A 17,692-nucleotide genomic window follows, 5' to 3' on the forward strand; every position below is an offset into this window, starting at 1 on the left:
AGCGGGCATTAAATCAGTAACGGTTGAACGGATTCTCGCAATACAGTATCCAACCTACAAATCCAGAACATTATTACAAGTTATGCTCTACCTCAAACTTCCACCTTCTACAATAAATCCCATTACAGCATATATCGAGATACCATCAAGAAACAAACACCAAAATGTATACATAATTTCGTCTGTTTTACAAAGTGTATGTCTCATGCAGTATTGACAATCAAATGTTCAGCCTTTTAACGCAGCGTCCTTATGACGCATTACATTTTTCGCTGTTAAATCTAGAGGTAATTCAACGATCGACCATTTATGCACCAACATTCTGTGATTCTGCTTTAACAAGAAAACATTCATCATACTACGCCAATGCAAAGTGTTTTAGGAGTCAAGTGTATTAAATTACATAACATTTGAAACAACTTGATTCTGCATGTAAATTGATATTTCTCATTTGACCTATGTTTATTGGAAACGAATTATTATTAGTGTTAGCACGTCTTATCTTTTTGGTTCACCCAGAAAACGACCATGCGGTCACCCTATTCAAGCCTTTTGCCACTGTAGTTTATCAAGAAGATATGCTTGTTTATGTGCACACGTATGGTAGCATCGATATCAATCTTGACATAGCGGAGACAAAAAACCACAGATTAATGACGACTAAATATATCACCGTGAACGTCTCTGCTCACTGGAAATAAGAAAACCAACTGGTAAAATCTATAATCAATCAAAAGTGATGATTTTCTTGGGTCAATTACAGAACAGGAACGGATTGATGGGTTCTCAAGTCAGTTAGGGATAAGGGTGTGTCCCAAGCAATATGAAGAGACAACAACAAAGTAAAATCGGTAACTATTTGGTGTCCGAGTTAACATCAACTCTGAGATACAGATGCATCCAGCTGACGTGTCCCAGAGACGACGAAATTCACATTCTGGATTCCGGTGCTAGCCACCTTCCATCTCGGCCAAAAATCGAGAAAAGTGTTGTACATCAATGCTGTACTTCAAACCGATGAATCAAAAGACCTTAGAATGAGGAAAAGGTGATGCAAAAGGTGATGGTAAATCATTCATCGTGGTGGTGATAGGTGAATTAAAAGCACTTTAACCGTATGCGTAGATTAGAGCTAAGATGACAAATGCCTGCTGCTTCCGGGAAGAGTGTAAGTCTGCTGTTATTGTCTTTTTATCGCGAAGGAACAGTTATTAGGATTGATTGAACGGTCCGTAGAGAGAATTTGTTTTCCCATAGTGCCTCTAAGTAATTTAGGGCCACTCCTCCTCATATTCCCTGTTATGCATTCCGATATTATTTTGGTGGACATCCTGTCCGGTTTTCAAAGCACGTATTACTTTGTGTACTGGAAAGCAGGTGAATGTGTAACAGCTCAGGTTGGTTGGTTAAGAGTTGACCCCAAACAACCAGGCATATGCTAAAACAGTATTGTTCAAGTATTCATTCACTTCCTTACTTTTTGTAAGCGTTACATTCCCTATTATCTTGTATTGAATGTTGAGAGCCTTTGTTTGTCTGAACAGACAATCCCACGCTCCACTGTGACTGCGCGAAGATCGAAATAAAGACCTATTCACTACTTCTCTGGTTTCTTCCATCAATAGCACGAGGGTTACCTTAAGGCACGAAAATGGTGAACCCTTTTTGAACACAAATTTAACCTCATTTCTGTTATTAACTTTTTTTTTACTTAATCGTAAAAGTAGACCTGATTATCCGTAAACTAAGTTGAGTATATAACTGGTTTATTCCGTATTATCTTAAGTTATTCGTGTTATAGTAACCATTTTTCGTGCTAACTTTATTGCTATATTTGTCACATACCTCATGTTAGACTCAATAGAAACCCATAATCTGGAGGATTTGTCACCAGTGGAGATAGACACTGTTATGACTACGAAATCCCGACTTCCAGAATTTGATCGTAGTGATCCTGAGTTGTGGTTTGCTCAACTAGAGCACTATTTCACGAGACACAATATCAAATCTGAAGGGATTCGCTATAGAGACTTGTGTTCTATCCTTCCTCCTTCGGTCGCCAAAGAAGTCCGTGACTTGATTTTAGATCCACCATCACCACAACCATACACCATCTTAAGACGAGAGATAATAAACCGTTTATCATTATCAGATGGTCAAAGAATCCAAAGACTTTTTCAAGGTGAAACACTAGGTGATCGGTCGCCGTCACAGTTTTTGCGTCACCTCCAAGTGTTAATGGGTGATAACACAGTGGGTGAAGCAGTCCTAAAACAAGGATGGATACAAGCTCTCCCATGCTACGTCCAACACTGTTTGGATGCACAAGATCCTGAAACCTCATTATCTCATTTAGCGCGTATAGCCGATAGAATAATGGAGAGAGGTCCTCCAACTGGACCAGGCGCAATAAATCACACACAAAAAGTAGAATCAGCAAAAGACCCCGTCATAGAAGGACTCATTGCAAGTGTTAAGGGTCTCACTGAGGCTGTCACCAGAATGCAAATGGGTCATAGAAACAGGAGCAGGTCACCACAACGACCACGATCCAAGTCACAAAACAGGTCACAAATGTCCAGACAACCTGCGCAGTTTTGTTGGTACCACTGGAAGTTTGGTGTCAACTCAGCCAAGTGCATGCAACCATGCGCCTGGCCTAAGCATAATTCTAAAGATAGCGGGAAACGAGTAACCCCTCCCCAGGTCTCGACGACTGAGGAGGGGCGCCTAAACAGTCTCTTGTTTTATGTTAGAGACAGAAACTCTGGCTTGAATTTCTTGGTGGATACTGGCGCTGCTCTTAGCATCATCCCTCAAAATAAAACTGAGATTAGTCGAGAAACATCATCAATTACACTTCAAGCTGCAAATAAAACTAAAATTGCGACATTTGGACAGAAAAACTTAACCCTAGATTTGGGGTTCAGGAGGCAATTCCCTTGGGTTTTCACGGTAGCCGACTTAGATCTGGCAATACTGGGGATGGACTTTCTAGAGAGATGCGAATTTCTAGTTGACACCAAGAAACGGCGATTAACACTAAAAGAAACTTCGTATTACACAAAAGACAAACTAAAAGTAAGTCACACTATCAAAACCGAAGGTGCACCGGTTTTTGCAAAACCCAGGAGACTAGCACCAGATAAGCTCAAAATCGCTAGGGCCGGGTTTGATTATATGCTACAACTGTGTATTATCCGTCCCTCTAATAGTCAATGGGCATCTACTTTGCATATGGTCCCAAAGAAGAATGAAGGTGACTGGCGACCGTGCGGGAATTACAGAGCCCTCAACCGTCAAACCGTACCAGATAGGTACCCAATACCGCATATCCAAGATTTCACAAACGGTTTACAGGGTATGAACATATTCACTAAAATTGACTTAGTCAGGGCATATCACAATATCCCAGTGGCGGATGAAGATATCCCCAAGACAGCTATTACAACACCCTTTGGCTTATTCGAGTTTGTACGCATGCCATTCGGCCTGAGAAATGCGGCACAGACATTTCAAAGATTCATAGACAATCTACTTCGAGATATGCCATTTGCGCAGGGGTATATAGATGACTTGTCAATTGCCAGCCCCGATTTGCAATCACACGAACAGCATGTAAAAACAGTGTTAAAAAGACTGGATGAACATACAATAAACATACATCAAAGTAAGTGTGTTTTCGGTGTTCAAACTTTAGAATTTCTCGGTCACACAATAAGCCCAGAAGGGATTAAACCGATCAAAAAAGAAGTAGACACCATCAAACAATACCCCATACCTAGTTCTCTAACACAACTGAGAAGTTTTCTAGGTCTAATTAACTTTTATCGCAGATTCATACCAGGTTGTGCACAATTAATGCAACTTTTGACAGATTCACTAAAAGGAAAACCAAAAGAATTCAAACTGTCTTCTGACGCTGTCGAAGCTATTAAACAGCTTAAAGATAAATTAGCTCAAGCAACTACGTTGATGTATCCGAATTCTCTTTCCCCACTTGCTTTGATGGTGGATGCTTCAGATAAAGCAGTAGGCGGTACCCTTAACCAACTGGTTAAAAACGCCTGGAAACCAATTGCTTTCTTCTCAAAAAGACTCGCTCCAGCAGAGACAAGGTATTCTACCTTCGGGCGAGAACTTCTTGCAATCTACCTAACCATTAAACACTTCCGACACATGTTAGAAGGCAGGGAATTTATAGTCTTTACGGATCACAAACCACTAACGAATGCACTAATAGCGAGAGCTGATAAAAACTCACCTCGAGAAGTCCGACACCTTGACTATATATCACAGTTCACAAGCGATATCCGACATGTCAAAGGTCAGGACAATCAGGCGGCAGATGCTTTATCTAGGCTAGAAATAAACGTGCTACAGCAGTCTACAGTAAACTTCGAGACGTTGAGAAACGAACAAAAGCAGGATCTAGAATTACGAAACCTGCTTAAAACAAACAATTCAAGTCTTAATTTAAAACAGTTCTCATCACCTGTCGATGGTATTCTAATCTACTGTGACACGACCAAGGCAATGCCGCGACCTTTCGTTCCCAAAAGTATGCGAAAGTTGATATATAATAACTTTCATTCTTTGTCTCATCCTGGCTCAAAAGCTTCAACAAAACTAATCAATGCCAGATATATATGGCCGAATTTACAGAAGGATGTACACAAATGGGTTAGAGAGTGTTCAGCATGTCAACAATCAAAGATAAATCGTCACACAAATTCACCCATAGGTGTTTTCTCGCAACCAGATGCACGTTTTGCCCATGTGCATATCGACTTGGTAGGTCCTTTACCGCGTTCAAACGGTTCTAATTATCTTTTTACATGCATAGATCGATTTACCAGATTCCCTATAGCCATCCCGATAGCGGACATCACAGCGGAAACAGTAGCCAAAGTTTTCATGCAGAACTGGGTAACCATTTTTAGTACACCCATAACAATAACGACGGATAGAGGAGCGCAATTCGAATCCGAACTATTTAATAACTTGGCTAAACTTCTAGGCTCCAATAGGATACGCTGCACTGCATATCATCCTCAGGCTAATGGGATGGTAGAACGTTTTCACCGTCAGCTAAAAACCGCCCTTGTATCCCACTCAAACCCCAATCAGTGGACAGAATTCCTACCGTTAGTTATATTGGGAATACGAACATCTGTCAAAACTGACGCACAGTGTTCAGCTGCGGAACTGGTTTTCGGAACAACTCTGAGACTACCAGGTGAATTTATTAACCCTAATACTAACAGTCAAAAACTTAATTTAGAAAATTATGTAGATCAACTACGGGACCACATTTCTAAACTTAAGCCGATTAATACTCGTGAACAATCGCGCGCCGTATATATACCTAAAAACCTAAGCAATTGCACGCACGTCTGGATAAGATGTGACAAAATAAAAGCACCACTCAGTCCTCCATTTGAAGGTCCTTTCAAAGTCGTCTCAAGAAAATCTAAATATTTCGTGATAGAAAAACATGGAAACATCGACACAGTAAGTATTGATAGGCTAAAGCCGGCTTATCTAGATCATGAACCACCATACGTGTTGTTAGATCGTTTAACTGACAAATCCATTACGAAGTCGAAATGTAAAGATGATAAATCTTTACAAATGACTAAAACGGTTCGCTGGGCACATCCGATTAGTCAGTCAAGGATGTTGACAGTTTCGGCTGCAGGATAAATCTAACCACGTAGCTAATCAGACCCTGCATCTACTTAAAAATAATTTTTTTCCTCATTCCGCCTCACATACAACTCCCCAGACCTTTTACCTTTGATATATAAGTGTTATGTTAAATATTTTTTTAAATACTGGACACATAAGCTAGGTATTCCGAAACGATGGCTGAGGATTTTAATCAAACTCATACAACTAACACTGGCAAATACAACGAATTCAAAAAGCAACCCAGAATACCAATCCGTTCTGGAGGCCAAGCACTTACATGAACCGAACAATTATCAATTGCATTTATGTATTTCCATTTTGTATCTTATTATTTTATGCAGGCAGTGGAGCAGTTCTTCAGGTTTGCTTGATTTTCACCATTACCTTTGAAGTAGACTCTTCTTTACTTTTTACTTGAGGGCGACTCAAGAGGCAGGTGAGTAAACACCTGATAGCCGGTCTGAGCATGGAAAAATCGTACCTCACCAACATGGTGTTGGGTAGCCCGCTCGCGGCACTTCCTCAGACATTCTTATTCCACATTCTCACACTTTCTCTTGAAAGCACGCAGCAAACCGTCAGCGATAGTTGTAGAAAAGATCACATGCTACAAAATAAGATGACAAGCTAGTAAATGAAGAGACATCCATGGACTATCGTTGAAAACGTTAGTCGTAACTGATTGTAAGTCAAATAGTGAGCGAGTTGATAATTTCGCCTTGGGATGAGAAGTAGAACTAAGGTGTTTTCGATAGACAGGTTAATCGAACCGACGTTCCTACGGAAGTCGATTCTAGGGGGAAGCTAATGTAACAGCTCAGGTTGGTTGGTTAAGAGTTGACCCCAAACAACCAAGCATATGCTAAAACAGTATTGTTCAAGTATTCATTCACTTCCTTACTTTTTGTAAGCGTTACATTCCCTATTATCTTGTATTGAATGTTGAGAGCCTTTGTTTGTCTGAACAGATAATCCCACGCTCCACTGTGACTGCGCGAAGATCGAAATAAAGACCTATTCACTACTTCTCTGGTTTCTTCTATCAATAGCACGAGGGTTACATTAAGGCACGGAAAATGCACCTAAAAGTAAGTATATTTGGTCTATTTCGTAATTCTGATCAGGCTCTACGATTCACTGGGAAACTTCAGTGAAATGATGTCAGATTTCCTGTGCTCTAATACCAGGCCTGGTTGACAATGTCTTAAAAAGGCCTCATTCATGTGAGATTTGGTGAAAATGTTTCTCCACTCAATATTTCTTATGGTAAAGGGAACATGAGATCGACCTAACTTCGTTTCCAATGATCTTGAGGTCCGAGAAATTTATTCTGTTTTATGCCCAGTGCTTTGGTCCAACTTTTGCTTTATGTGGGCTCTATTAGATGGTCGAGATAACTTATTTGTATGGTCTCTGACATCACATAAGATCGAACAATGGACGGGGGTATGTAGGATAAGTCACGGTTTGTCATACTGCACATGGAAGATTTGATGTGCTTGTGCTAATAAACCATCACAAAATATTTGGTAAGTTAGCCCATAGAGAAATCTCGCTTGACGACAACACATCTCGTTAAATTAAAATTGTACATTTTCATGCATATCAACTGATATTCGCTTGGTCATTCCCTTGAGGATTAATTTCTATCTTTAGAAACCAATGTGCTATCCTTTATCCCTTCCATCAGGACATAAAAAACCATGTAACTCGCAAGTCAAATCATACAATCCAGAAAATATTAACTTCTTCCTTATGTAGTACAAATACTGGACGATGATTAAGGCATGTGGTTTCGTACTTTCAACCAATCAATGTCAAGACATAAGTTTGTATGGATATTCTACACAGCGAAATATCCGTTGAGAAATGAAATAATGGTGTCTCGAACTCTAATGGCGGTAAGGAAGACAGGCTGGATATCGCTATTGGAAACGGAAGTCATATTTGCTGATAATAAGAGATACGTTCTAGTTAGGAAAAAAAGACAATGTACTCGTCTGAAAAACTGCACGAAGTTACCCAGGACGGTTGTTCGATTTATTATGTCGGCAAAAACTTAAGGTTACTGACTCTGTACAAAAATATAAAAGTCACTGTAGAAGCGGTACTTTCCCTAAATCATGTGAGAAGACGTGGAGCGAAAGAATTGCACAATTATTAAACAGGAGACAACCACTTAATGAAGAGTATTTACACTTCAAGCAGAATCGGACAAACCCTCCTAGGCAGGATGGAAATAAACAAATGACAAAACACTATAAATTCGAAAGAGTAAACAGGATAAAGGTCTTTACATAAAACATTTGAACCAACGCTGGCAAAATTACTTATCTTTGCAGTCCTAGCCTGGGCTGTTTGCATAATAAGTTTGATAAGAATATAAACTATTTTACGACATAACTAACTGAACTTAGTAAATCAAAAGATAGCCCATTTTCAGATGTTTTAAAAACGGTGACCTAAATGAACTTGGATTTATCACACATGATCGTCCAAAATCATCAAACCATTCCCAAACACAAATAAACACCTTAGAAGAAGTCATTCTAGACTGCTACTTTACCAAAATAAGTTTAGAGTTCAGAATTTTGAGTCATTACAAGGTGTTTTCTAGCACCGAGATACATCAACGGAAATATATAGCTTCGTCCTACGCCCTAATTAATACCTTCAGTGTTTCATAAAGATTTACGGTTGCTTTCACTGTAAGCCCGTTAAATTTTTTATCTAAGGAATACTATCTGGAATACGACCAAGTAATTTGTAGACGTCTTGGTTTCCAACTGATCGATTATGCATACGCTTTGTCATTGCTTGTTATAAACATCTCTGGACTTTACTTGCATCATTTCCTGACCACAAGCTGTTTTCCTCAACGTAGCTCCCGTCAGTCATGTTATTGTTAACATTGCGAGTTCGGGGTTTACTAGTATGACTCATATTCTTATGTATGCAAATACATTCCCCTGTTTCTATGATCAGCGTATCAACCTGATTGATTTATTACAGTAAATCCCGAAGCATGCGTAACATTTTGATCTTGTCTGTAAACTAGCATGCATCAATGGACGTACTGTTATTTGGTAATAGACTATGATTTTTTATGACTCTTTTATTCTTTCCTGATAACTTTACCAACAGACAGTTCAAAAGTGAGTAATAGGTTTTCATAGGTTTTCAGAGAACGTGATCCTTTTGTCACTTCTAATGTTAAATGGCTAGTGTGCTTAATAACAAAAGATATCTGTGGGGGTCAAGGTTATTCGTCTTGAGACATACAAACACCCTTACCTTCTATACTGTCAATTCATGCAACCTGACGTTAAATTTACGGAAAAATAAGGGTAGAAAATAGTTAAGGAATCTTAGCAAGACTGCATTCACAACTACACAACGATAGCTCGACACATTTCTGCAGAATATTCGTTATATCATTGTCAAGTGAACGGTTGAATAATTTTCCTCCATTTTTCGTTTCCTTTTCTATTTTTAGATACTATATTTGACATGAGCCCACGAACAGCACATCTTCATCACCAAACACAAAACTTCATAGGCCAGCGCGTTTTAAACCTCTTACAGGACGCAGCGTACATAAATCATTGAAGTAAAGCATGGTATTTGTACGAATCAGCCCAAGTTGCTATGCGTGACCGGTATGATGAGATGAAAATTACAAAACTGATCTGAACATTTTAGTAGTATTTGAAAAAAAGACTGTCCTGGGAATATGATATAAAATATGGTCAAAAGGTGTGAAGGTGAGGAAATACTTAAGTTCGAGGTCGAGAGAAAGACACAGAGTGAACTAATCTAGACCATTGTGAGCGATTCTGAGTAGCGTCATCCAATGTCTCCAACCACTGAAGGTAGGCATTTTGCAGGCTTCAAACAGGTAGCCTCTATTTACCTACATGGAGCAGACTAATGATCATCAACTACGTGAACTAACACCATGTTATGACAACGAGTCTCAACACCAGTGAACACCTTTCATTGCGTTGTGTAATACCTAGGGACATGTAAAGTACGTTCTTGCCACTTCACCACATCACCATCAAGAACGGCTAACGAGCATCAGCCAATGGTGCACCATGGACTAGCACATATAACAGCGGCCGCACTCTTTTTCTCCGGTCTATTATAGCCAATGAGACTCATTCATAACATCATGTTTATTTTATGCAGTAAACAAAGTTGCCTAAGCTACAATGTAGAACAGAGGAAACTGCTGAATACACATCCTTCGCTCAGCAGCCAGACCAATCACCTTCGCTAGGGGTGATGCAAGCTAACAGATGTTGATGGTGCTTACTGAATCCGTACCAATATTTTGTTAAGCGCTTACACTCTGGAGCTGATAGGACTTCGGAGTCAGATCTCATGTTCAGCAGAATTTGATTTGATATCTTATAATAACTGGGGATTGAAAGAATAAAGTTCACCGTCGAGTGTTTATTTACAAATCCACAATACCTCTACAACCATCGAACAATATGTTATAAGTTCATCAGTTTTCTATCCCAACCGTCTGTAAATCCAGATTAACATTTAAATGTTGAGAGGAGTATATTGATGACTTTTGTTAGCTTGCAACAACTGAACATTATTCGACAGTGTCGAAGCTTTAGGAAACGATAAGAAGAAGGACCCAGAATTCCAATTAACAACTCTGATCTTAAAACAAAACGGCTACAATCACCCATTGAAGGTAGTTTGATATATTGTGACATTACCAAGGCGATACCCCGATCTTACGTCCTGAAGAATATGAGAAAATTAGTATTCAATAAATTTCCTACATTTTCTCACCAAACTTATTAATGCTAGATATATGTGGCCAAATTAACAAAGCTATGCTCACAAGTGGGTGGGAGTTTTCTGGATATTGTCAGTGAAAGTTTACCAGTCATATAGGTTCACCTTTTAGAGTTTTCTTAGAGCCAGATTCGTGTTTTGCCTGTGTCCTAATAGTTTTAATCGTTTATTTGTTAGGATTGACAGATTCACGAGGTTTACACGGCGGATTATCTCCAGGTTAATTGGATGGTAGAATGTTTTCATCGTCTGTTAAGAGCTAACCTAATATCACGCCTAAGCCTTACCCAGTGAATGGGATTCTCACTATTATTTATTTTGGGAATAAGAAAGCTGCCAAAAGTGATTTACGACTTTCAACAGCAGAACTAGTCTTCGGGACGACCCCAAGTCTGCGGGGCAAGTTAATAAATCTGTGCACTGAAAGTAAAGATTTTGACTTGAAAGATTACGTGGATCAACTACAGGACTAAATGTCCAGACCTGAACCGATTGATGCTCGTGAACAGTCGAAAGCTACATATGTACCTAAGGAACTAAGTACTTCAAATGGGACGTGACAAAATAAAAGCCCCGCTTAGCTCTCCATTCATATGCAAGTAAATTCTAGAGAGAAAGTAATGCAACAACCTAGGGTGAGTTGTTGGGAGTTTTCCGTAAACGTCATGGTAATGCCAAAACCCTATAGCTCAAGTACTCATTTACCTTCTTATTTTGAGTAGACATTATATCTACTTTTGTCCGACACATTGCTGACGATTGGAACATCGAGCTTCAACTGATTTATTCTTATTCCTGAATACAACCTACTAAACCATTAGCCTGCCAGATGCAGAAAAAGGGGTAACTATCTGGAATAAAAGCTTTTTTTACAAAAGCATCTGTGAGTGTCTGGTCGTCTTTCAATTGAGTCAATAAACAGTGCAAACACCTCTTTTTCAGGTAGGTTCCAAGAGTTGATGACTCCTTATGAAAACCTGTATGCCACAGGTATTTCGTTCGTTCTTGGCTTTTAGAATGGATATCTTGTTATTTCACGCAAAATTGTGACGACTCCGGTGTAAAATAGCATCGGAGACTAATTGACAGCAAATATATCTGAGGCCTGTTATCACGGCAGCTAACAAGTGAAAAAGAGAACTGCATGTGCAGCAATGTATTCATGGGCGGAAATCACTGTGCCTTGAGAGTAAGGAACAGAAAAGTTGCGAAAGATTGATGTCAAATTTAAACGACAGTTTTGCAGTCAATGACAGTAATTGTACAAGTTATATGGAAATGTGAAAAAATGCGAATCGTGAAAAAATTGGTAACGAAATATGTTCGAGTTAACTATGTTCATAGAACTCATAATGAAGACAGTCCTGAGGTAATCCGCCTTGGCTTTTGGCTTGTTCCGGTCTTTCTCTATCTTTTAGGACGTGTTCCTTTTTCTATTTAGGCCAGGAATCCATGGATACATTGGTGTCCTGCAAATGACGTATGGCGACAATTACTTCGGCTGTTTGACTACAGATTGCGACAACCAATCTCCATATTTCCTCTGAGTTGCCTGGATTATGTTTACACACTTACACCGGATCGAGTTTTTATGTAGCACCCTATTTGGTATGAGAAGGCTGATGAAAAAATTTCATTTCTTTTCTCTTGTCGTGGTAAATGTCGAATAGCGAGATTTTGTACAGGGATGGACGTGTATTTCTCCTCATGGACTGTCCAGGGTATAAATGGTTGAGTTACTTGATTATATAGCTTTCAGGAGTGACTTGATGCCGATTTTACTGATTCACCTTAGCCGATTCTCCATTTCCAAGTCAAGGCCGCAGAGTCTTCAGATGATATATAATGAATAGAAAGTGGATGGGAGATAAAACCATTTAACTCTTCCAGGTGCCGGATACATTCGAGGAGAGGTTCAGCTTTTAAGGCGTTAATAATTACGTGAAATAATAAAGATCATACGTTCATGTATCTTGCCAATTAAAATTTGTTTTTCAAGTCAATGAATGATGATACTGTATAACCTTGAGAGCGCAACTTCTAGTTGCAGTTTGTCTGTTGTCGCGTGGTTCAGTGTACGTATTTCTCTTTAATTCTCCAAGTCCTCGCTGTGCTTGCTCAACTGAAGCACCGTGTTTAGAGTTTCTTGAACTGTTTTTTTTGGATTATTGTGCATTAAGTTCCATGCTTATGTAATAACTTTTATGTTTGTGAATTACTCCGTAATGTCAAATTTGTCCGAGATCTAAAACAATCATAAAATGTGATATCATACTGCAGCCTCAAGATCAACGTAGTTTGAGGTGACTGGCACATCTATGTTCACGTCCTATTTTATTTTTCTGATCACCATTGATAATAAAACGGTAGGAGCGTGATCATTGGGTAAACCCTTCTTATGGAATATAAGACATAGGTTTAGTAATGTTACTTAAAATCCATTCATGTTGTCTTCTGTTACTCTGTGATTATAGCTCTTACAAATCTTTTTTCAAATTTCATCTGCGTGAATTGTTTTTTAAATATCAGACAAATATTAAAACACTCATAACAAAAACACCGAAGTAAAAGTGGTCTCAGTATTTGTTATCCAATGATGACTTAGATTTATAAAGTCTACTTACTTGGAGAAACACAGTATACAAAAAGCTAAGTTGTTTTCACAACGTCTTTGACCATCCGTTGTGTAAAGAAACGAGAACCATCAATAATCAAATACGTTACGACAAAGAGCTTTTATTTTCAGGAACACTGAAGCTAAATCTATCAAAACATAGTGTTGATTGACTTTCAACATAGGTATCGTTTTAAGCACAAATTTTACTGGAGTATATAAGTAAATCTGCATTGATTAGTAAATTTGCTGAGTCACAGTGACATGTTATGTCTTGGTTTTAGCTAAAACCTTCATTTTTCGCTCAAAGCAAAAACTACGACGTTTTCAAAAAGCTGTTATTTTGTTTGATTTTAATTGGTTAAATAAGCTTCTAATATACCTATAGTCTTCTTAAGACTTGTTCGTCATAATTAAATGGGACGTTGTATAGATTTTTGCATATTTACACACCTGACTTCAGATTTCAAGCTCCTCCTAGAATTTAAGTATTCGTAAAGTAAATTCAGCTCCTATTAACTCAATGGCTCTTTGAAACACACTGATTCGGTGAAAGCAGTAGCTATTATCTCTTGATGATGTTTCTGAAGACAAAAATTGCAACGAACCATCCAAATTTTTAGTCTTGTATTTATTCATTGTCGCTTTGAGTTTATGTGCTCTACATCGTCAAACAGAATGAGTAGATCAATATTTTGCTCTAACGGCATATCGGTCCCTAACTTGTCCACTAAGACGTCTTTGTTACCGAAAGAATAGGAAAGTCTTTAGAGGTTAATTTCTCTGTCTACCTTGGTGAGGTATTTGGGATATCGGTCATTGCAATCAACGATAGCAACTATCATAAATGTGTGCCCGGATTTCTTGAAATGTTAACTCGCAACGCAAAATGCAACCGAAGTCTTCCGGTTTGGCTAACTAAGCCATTAAAAATACTGATTAATTTAGCTTTTCCAAAGTGCCACCTATTTAATAAAGAAACGAATCAAATAGGTATTAAATGTAGCTTTGTAATTTGAGAGGTCACTTTCCGTGATCTTGGTACTTTTACACTGTTAAAGTATACGTGATCGTAAAAACCTACACAAATAAAATGTGGAGATTTAAGATTATTTAAAAAAAATGGAACATTGTAGTCAAGGTGGTTGTAATGTAACTATCGTACGTTAATCTGATCATTTTTAAGGATATTTTCTGAAGAGCGAAAAAGTCAACGTGATAAATATGGATTGGTAATCACACTTAGTTTTGCTTCAAAATTTTCTAACCTTAGAGTTGTTTGTGAAATGGTTGGGTCATACATATATTGTTTTTTTAAATTCTTACCGAATACATATTTTAAAGTGATAACTAACTCGATGTTTATTTTGTTAACCTTTAAGTATTTTTCTAGTGAACTGTAATACGAAATGTCACCAACTTTCCATTGGTCAGATTATTTGATTTTCGCTATTTCACTTATTTGTTACTCCCTGATTGGGATTTATCATCGATATCATAATGTAATTTTTGAGAAATTAACTAGTTGTTTTCCTGGTATCAACTTTAAACCAAAAGTGAGAAAGAAAATGAACGTAGAAGAATTATTCTTAGGTGATCGTAATTTAACTTTGTTACCTATTGTTGGAAGTGTAATGGCCAGTTTTTTATCAGCTGTCGCTATATTAGGCACTGCATCTGAAGCTTATCAATGTGGTATTCAATTCATATTATTGGTTGGGGGTTATTGTATTGCATTTCCATTAGCTGCATATGTTTACATGCCAGTATTTTATAAACTTAGATTGAACAGTGCTCATGAAGTTAGTTGATTAATTTTGATATGTATATACTTTTTGTTTTCTGTAGTGGTAACCGTATTACCATAAATATTAAACCAACTCTTAAACTTCTTTTGATGGCTGATTATTTCTAACATGAATTTACATAGATTGTGGGAGAAATACCAGTTATTTAATCTTACAGTCACATTTGTTGCAAACAAATGGAGGATTATATAAGTATATGTGATGGGAAAATTAACGTAATAATTTTGTGCAAACTATTTTTGTATGAAGATGAAGTGATATTAAACGATTGTCAAAATCGAAGTATTTGAGGCGGTGTAATTCAACTACTACAGTCACCGATCCACTCATAAAATACGAAGTCATCTGGCTACTGTTTAATTTACATACAACTCTGCAATTTGTCACGCACTTGCTGCAGTTGTAGATTACAGTCTAATATTTGGATACTTATATTACTAGTGAAGTGGACATACGTTTGATTTCCATGGTTCTATACATTTTATATTGCAAAGCGCTGTAGTAGTCGTTAAGCAGTTTGATAGATATTGTCATTGAATACTTGGGAATTTGAAAATCTGAACTCAGGAAGGTTACTTCCCCACTAAAATAGAATAGTAATAACTAGACTTACATATATCGCTAATTACTGTTCTGATGTAGAACTGATTTTTGTCATAAATGTTAAGTACTTACTTAGTTTCTAGTCTTACATTAAAAGTCTTCTAGTTTTAGCTCTTAGTACATACTATGCACAAAGGAATTCTCAAAAGTCGGACATGTAAGCATATTCACAAGTGCTTCAGTTCTTTTGTCAAAATCACAATAACACTCTTTTCATGCGTTACTATCCTTTAAAGTGTTTATGTTATTTAACAACCTTTTTTACAGAAAATTTATTGATGAATAATTTTCCTAAAATTCTTATATATTTATCTAAATCATTGTATTGTTGAGGTCATGAGCCGATTGAAGCTAGACCACCATGGAAAACCTGGAAGCACTGGACGGCCGTTTCGTCCTATTGTGGGACTCCTCAGTATTACGAGGCGGGATCGTGGAGGCGCACTGTTGGTCTAGCTTTAATTAACTCATGATCTGAACTATATAAAAAATTACTGAAAATCTCTATATAACCCCCCTTCTGATAATTTATATTGTGTTTGTATTTTGCTTGAATTTTATTGAACAGTATTTAGAAATGCGATTTGGAAAACTTGTTCGATGGACAACTTCACTTGTATTCTTATTACAAATGGTACGTTCATTTTTTTACACATATTATCACTTGAGTTTTATAGTTATCTAAACAATTACTTTGAAATACTATCATTTAAATAAGGACTGAAAAATCATCACTGGTATAATTATTTTAGGGGTTCTAGGTTAACATTTTCAGTCATTCTTTAATAAGTAGAAGACTGAAGTTTAAGTTGATTACTTTAGAAAAAAAATGTACAGTGAAGCGACATTTATCTTAGTAACTACCTATTATCCCTTGGTTTATAAACTCTGTTAAAATATGAGATATTTGAAAATTATTTAAATCGAAGGTAGATTTTATCATATACTGACTGTGTCGTAATAATTTAAGATTTCTCGGCAGTGTCCGCAGACAATCCTATATCTAATCGAATATAGGATTTTCAAATCTTTGTGCAATCACCCATTTCTGTTTATTTTTAGGTAGTAAGTGGCATCGTAAATATTTTGCTATTGGTTCATTTTTCATTTGTTTTGTTATTTGTACCATTAAGGCCCCCTAAATGTGCTGGTACGGCCGAGAGTAAGGAGAGCCCGTCCTCCTTCTGGAAATGCTCTCACATGGCCACTCGTATACAGCCTCTGACAGGGAAGTCCTGCTCACTGCATTCTCGTGGCGGGAGTGTTGTTTACGAAATTGAGAGGACGAAAAGCGAATGTTCGGTGTTTTAACCGGGTTGGTGGACATGGAAAGTCCATCTAGGAAAGTTGGAAAACCCTAATTCCAAACCAATGGTGTACATAGGCTCCAGCATCCTGAGGGAACAAATGGTGTATGAACCAGTCGTTGGTCACCGGATACTATGGGACTGCATCTCCTTACGATGCTTCACTGCTTTGTGGATCAGATCCTCAGGTTAAAGGCTCGGAGAGTGGTCCCCTAAGTAAACCACCTTCTTTGGTCTGGGCACCCGGGCAGCATCATAGCCCTCATACAATTCAAATGACATGACAATGTTTTGTGTGGCGCATATATATATCTGGTTCCTCCTCGTACCAATATTTGTGTGTTCAAATAAATAAATAAATTGTACCATTAAATTTAGAGATACTTTTCATGTGACCTTACTTTTCTAATCCGATCTGCCTTATGGGATGAAATTGTCTTTCATATAGAACTGATATAGTCAAACATTAGTTGCTCTTATAGTAGTAACCACTGTCAAATTATTTAACCCTTAGTACTTATCTATTGATTATGCCGCAATATTGCTATTATTCTGAATGACATTTTTTGATTCCATCAGTTAATATCTAACTTAAAATCCTGTTTCACTAATGATCAATTTCCATTATTCACCTTTTTTAAATTAATCCTTTGTCATCTAATCTGCATATTTACTTACTATGCTACTCATTTTTTTGTTTTGTTTTATAACCTCTTTCAAATTGATACTTAAAGATAGTTTACATTGCTCTTGCATTGTATGCGCCTGCTTTGGCATTCAGTCAAGGTGAGTAATTATTTTGTTAACTTGGAAAAAAATGATCTGAGAGATTGATTATTATTATT

At 37.5% G+C, this 17,692-nt stretch overlaps 1 protein-coding gene across 1 annotated transcript in view; it reads left to right on the top strand.

The window, feature by feature from the left end:
• Positions 1-1,848: 1,848 nt before the first annotated feature.
• Smp_123720 (putative sodium/solute symporter) overlaps positions 1,849-17,692 on the top strand; it is a gene marked incomplete at both ends in the record, with an annotated part of 41,479 nt that continues 25,635 nt past the window's right edge. The window contains 4 exons of the mRNA XM_018797005.1: positions 1,849-2,691; positions 14,644-14,931; positions 16,109-16,178; positions 17,586-17,633. Coding sequence (XP_018652090.1) covers positions 1,849-2,691; positions 14,644-14,931; positions 16,109-16,178; positions 17,586-17,633 — 1,249 coding nt within the window. The remainder of the gene's footprint in view (positions 2,692-14,643; positions 14,932-16,108; positions 16,179-17,585; positions 17,634-17,692) is intronic.

The sequence above is a fragment of the Schistosoma mansoni genome, chromosome 4 (genome assembly GCF_000237925.1).
Source record: "Schistosoma mansoni strain Puerto Rico chromosome 4, complete genome".
Classification (NCBI taxonomy): domain Eukaryota; kingdom Metazoa; phylum Platyhelminthes; class Trematoda; order Strigeidida; family Schistosomatidae; genus Schistosoma; species Schistosoma mansoni.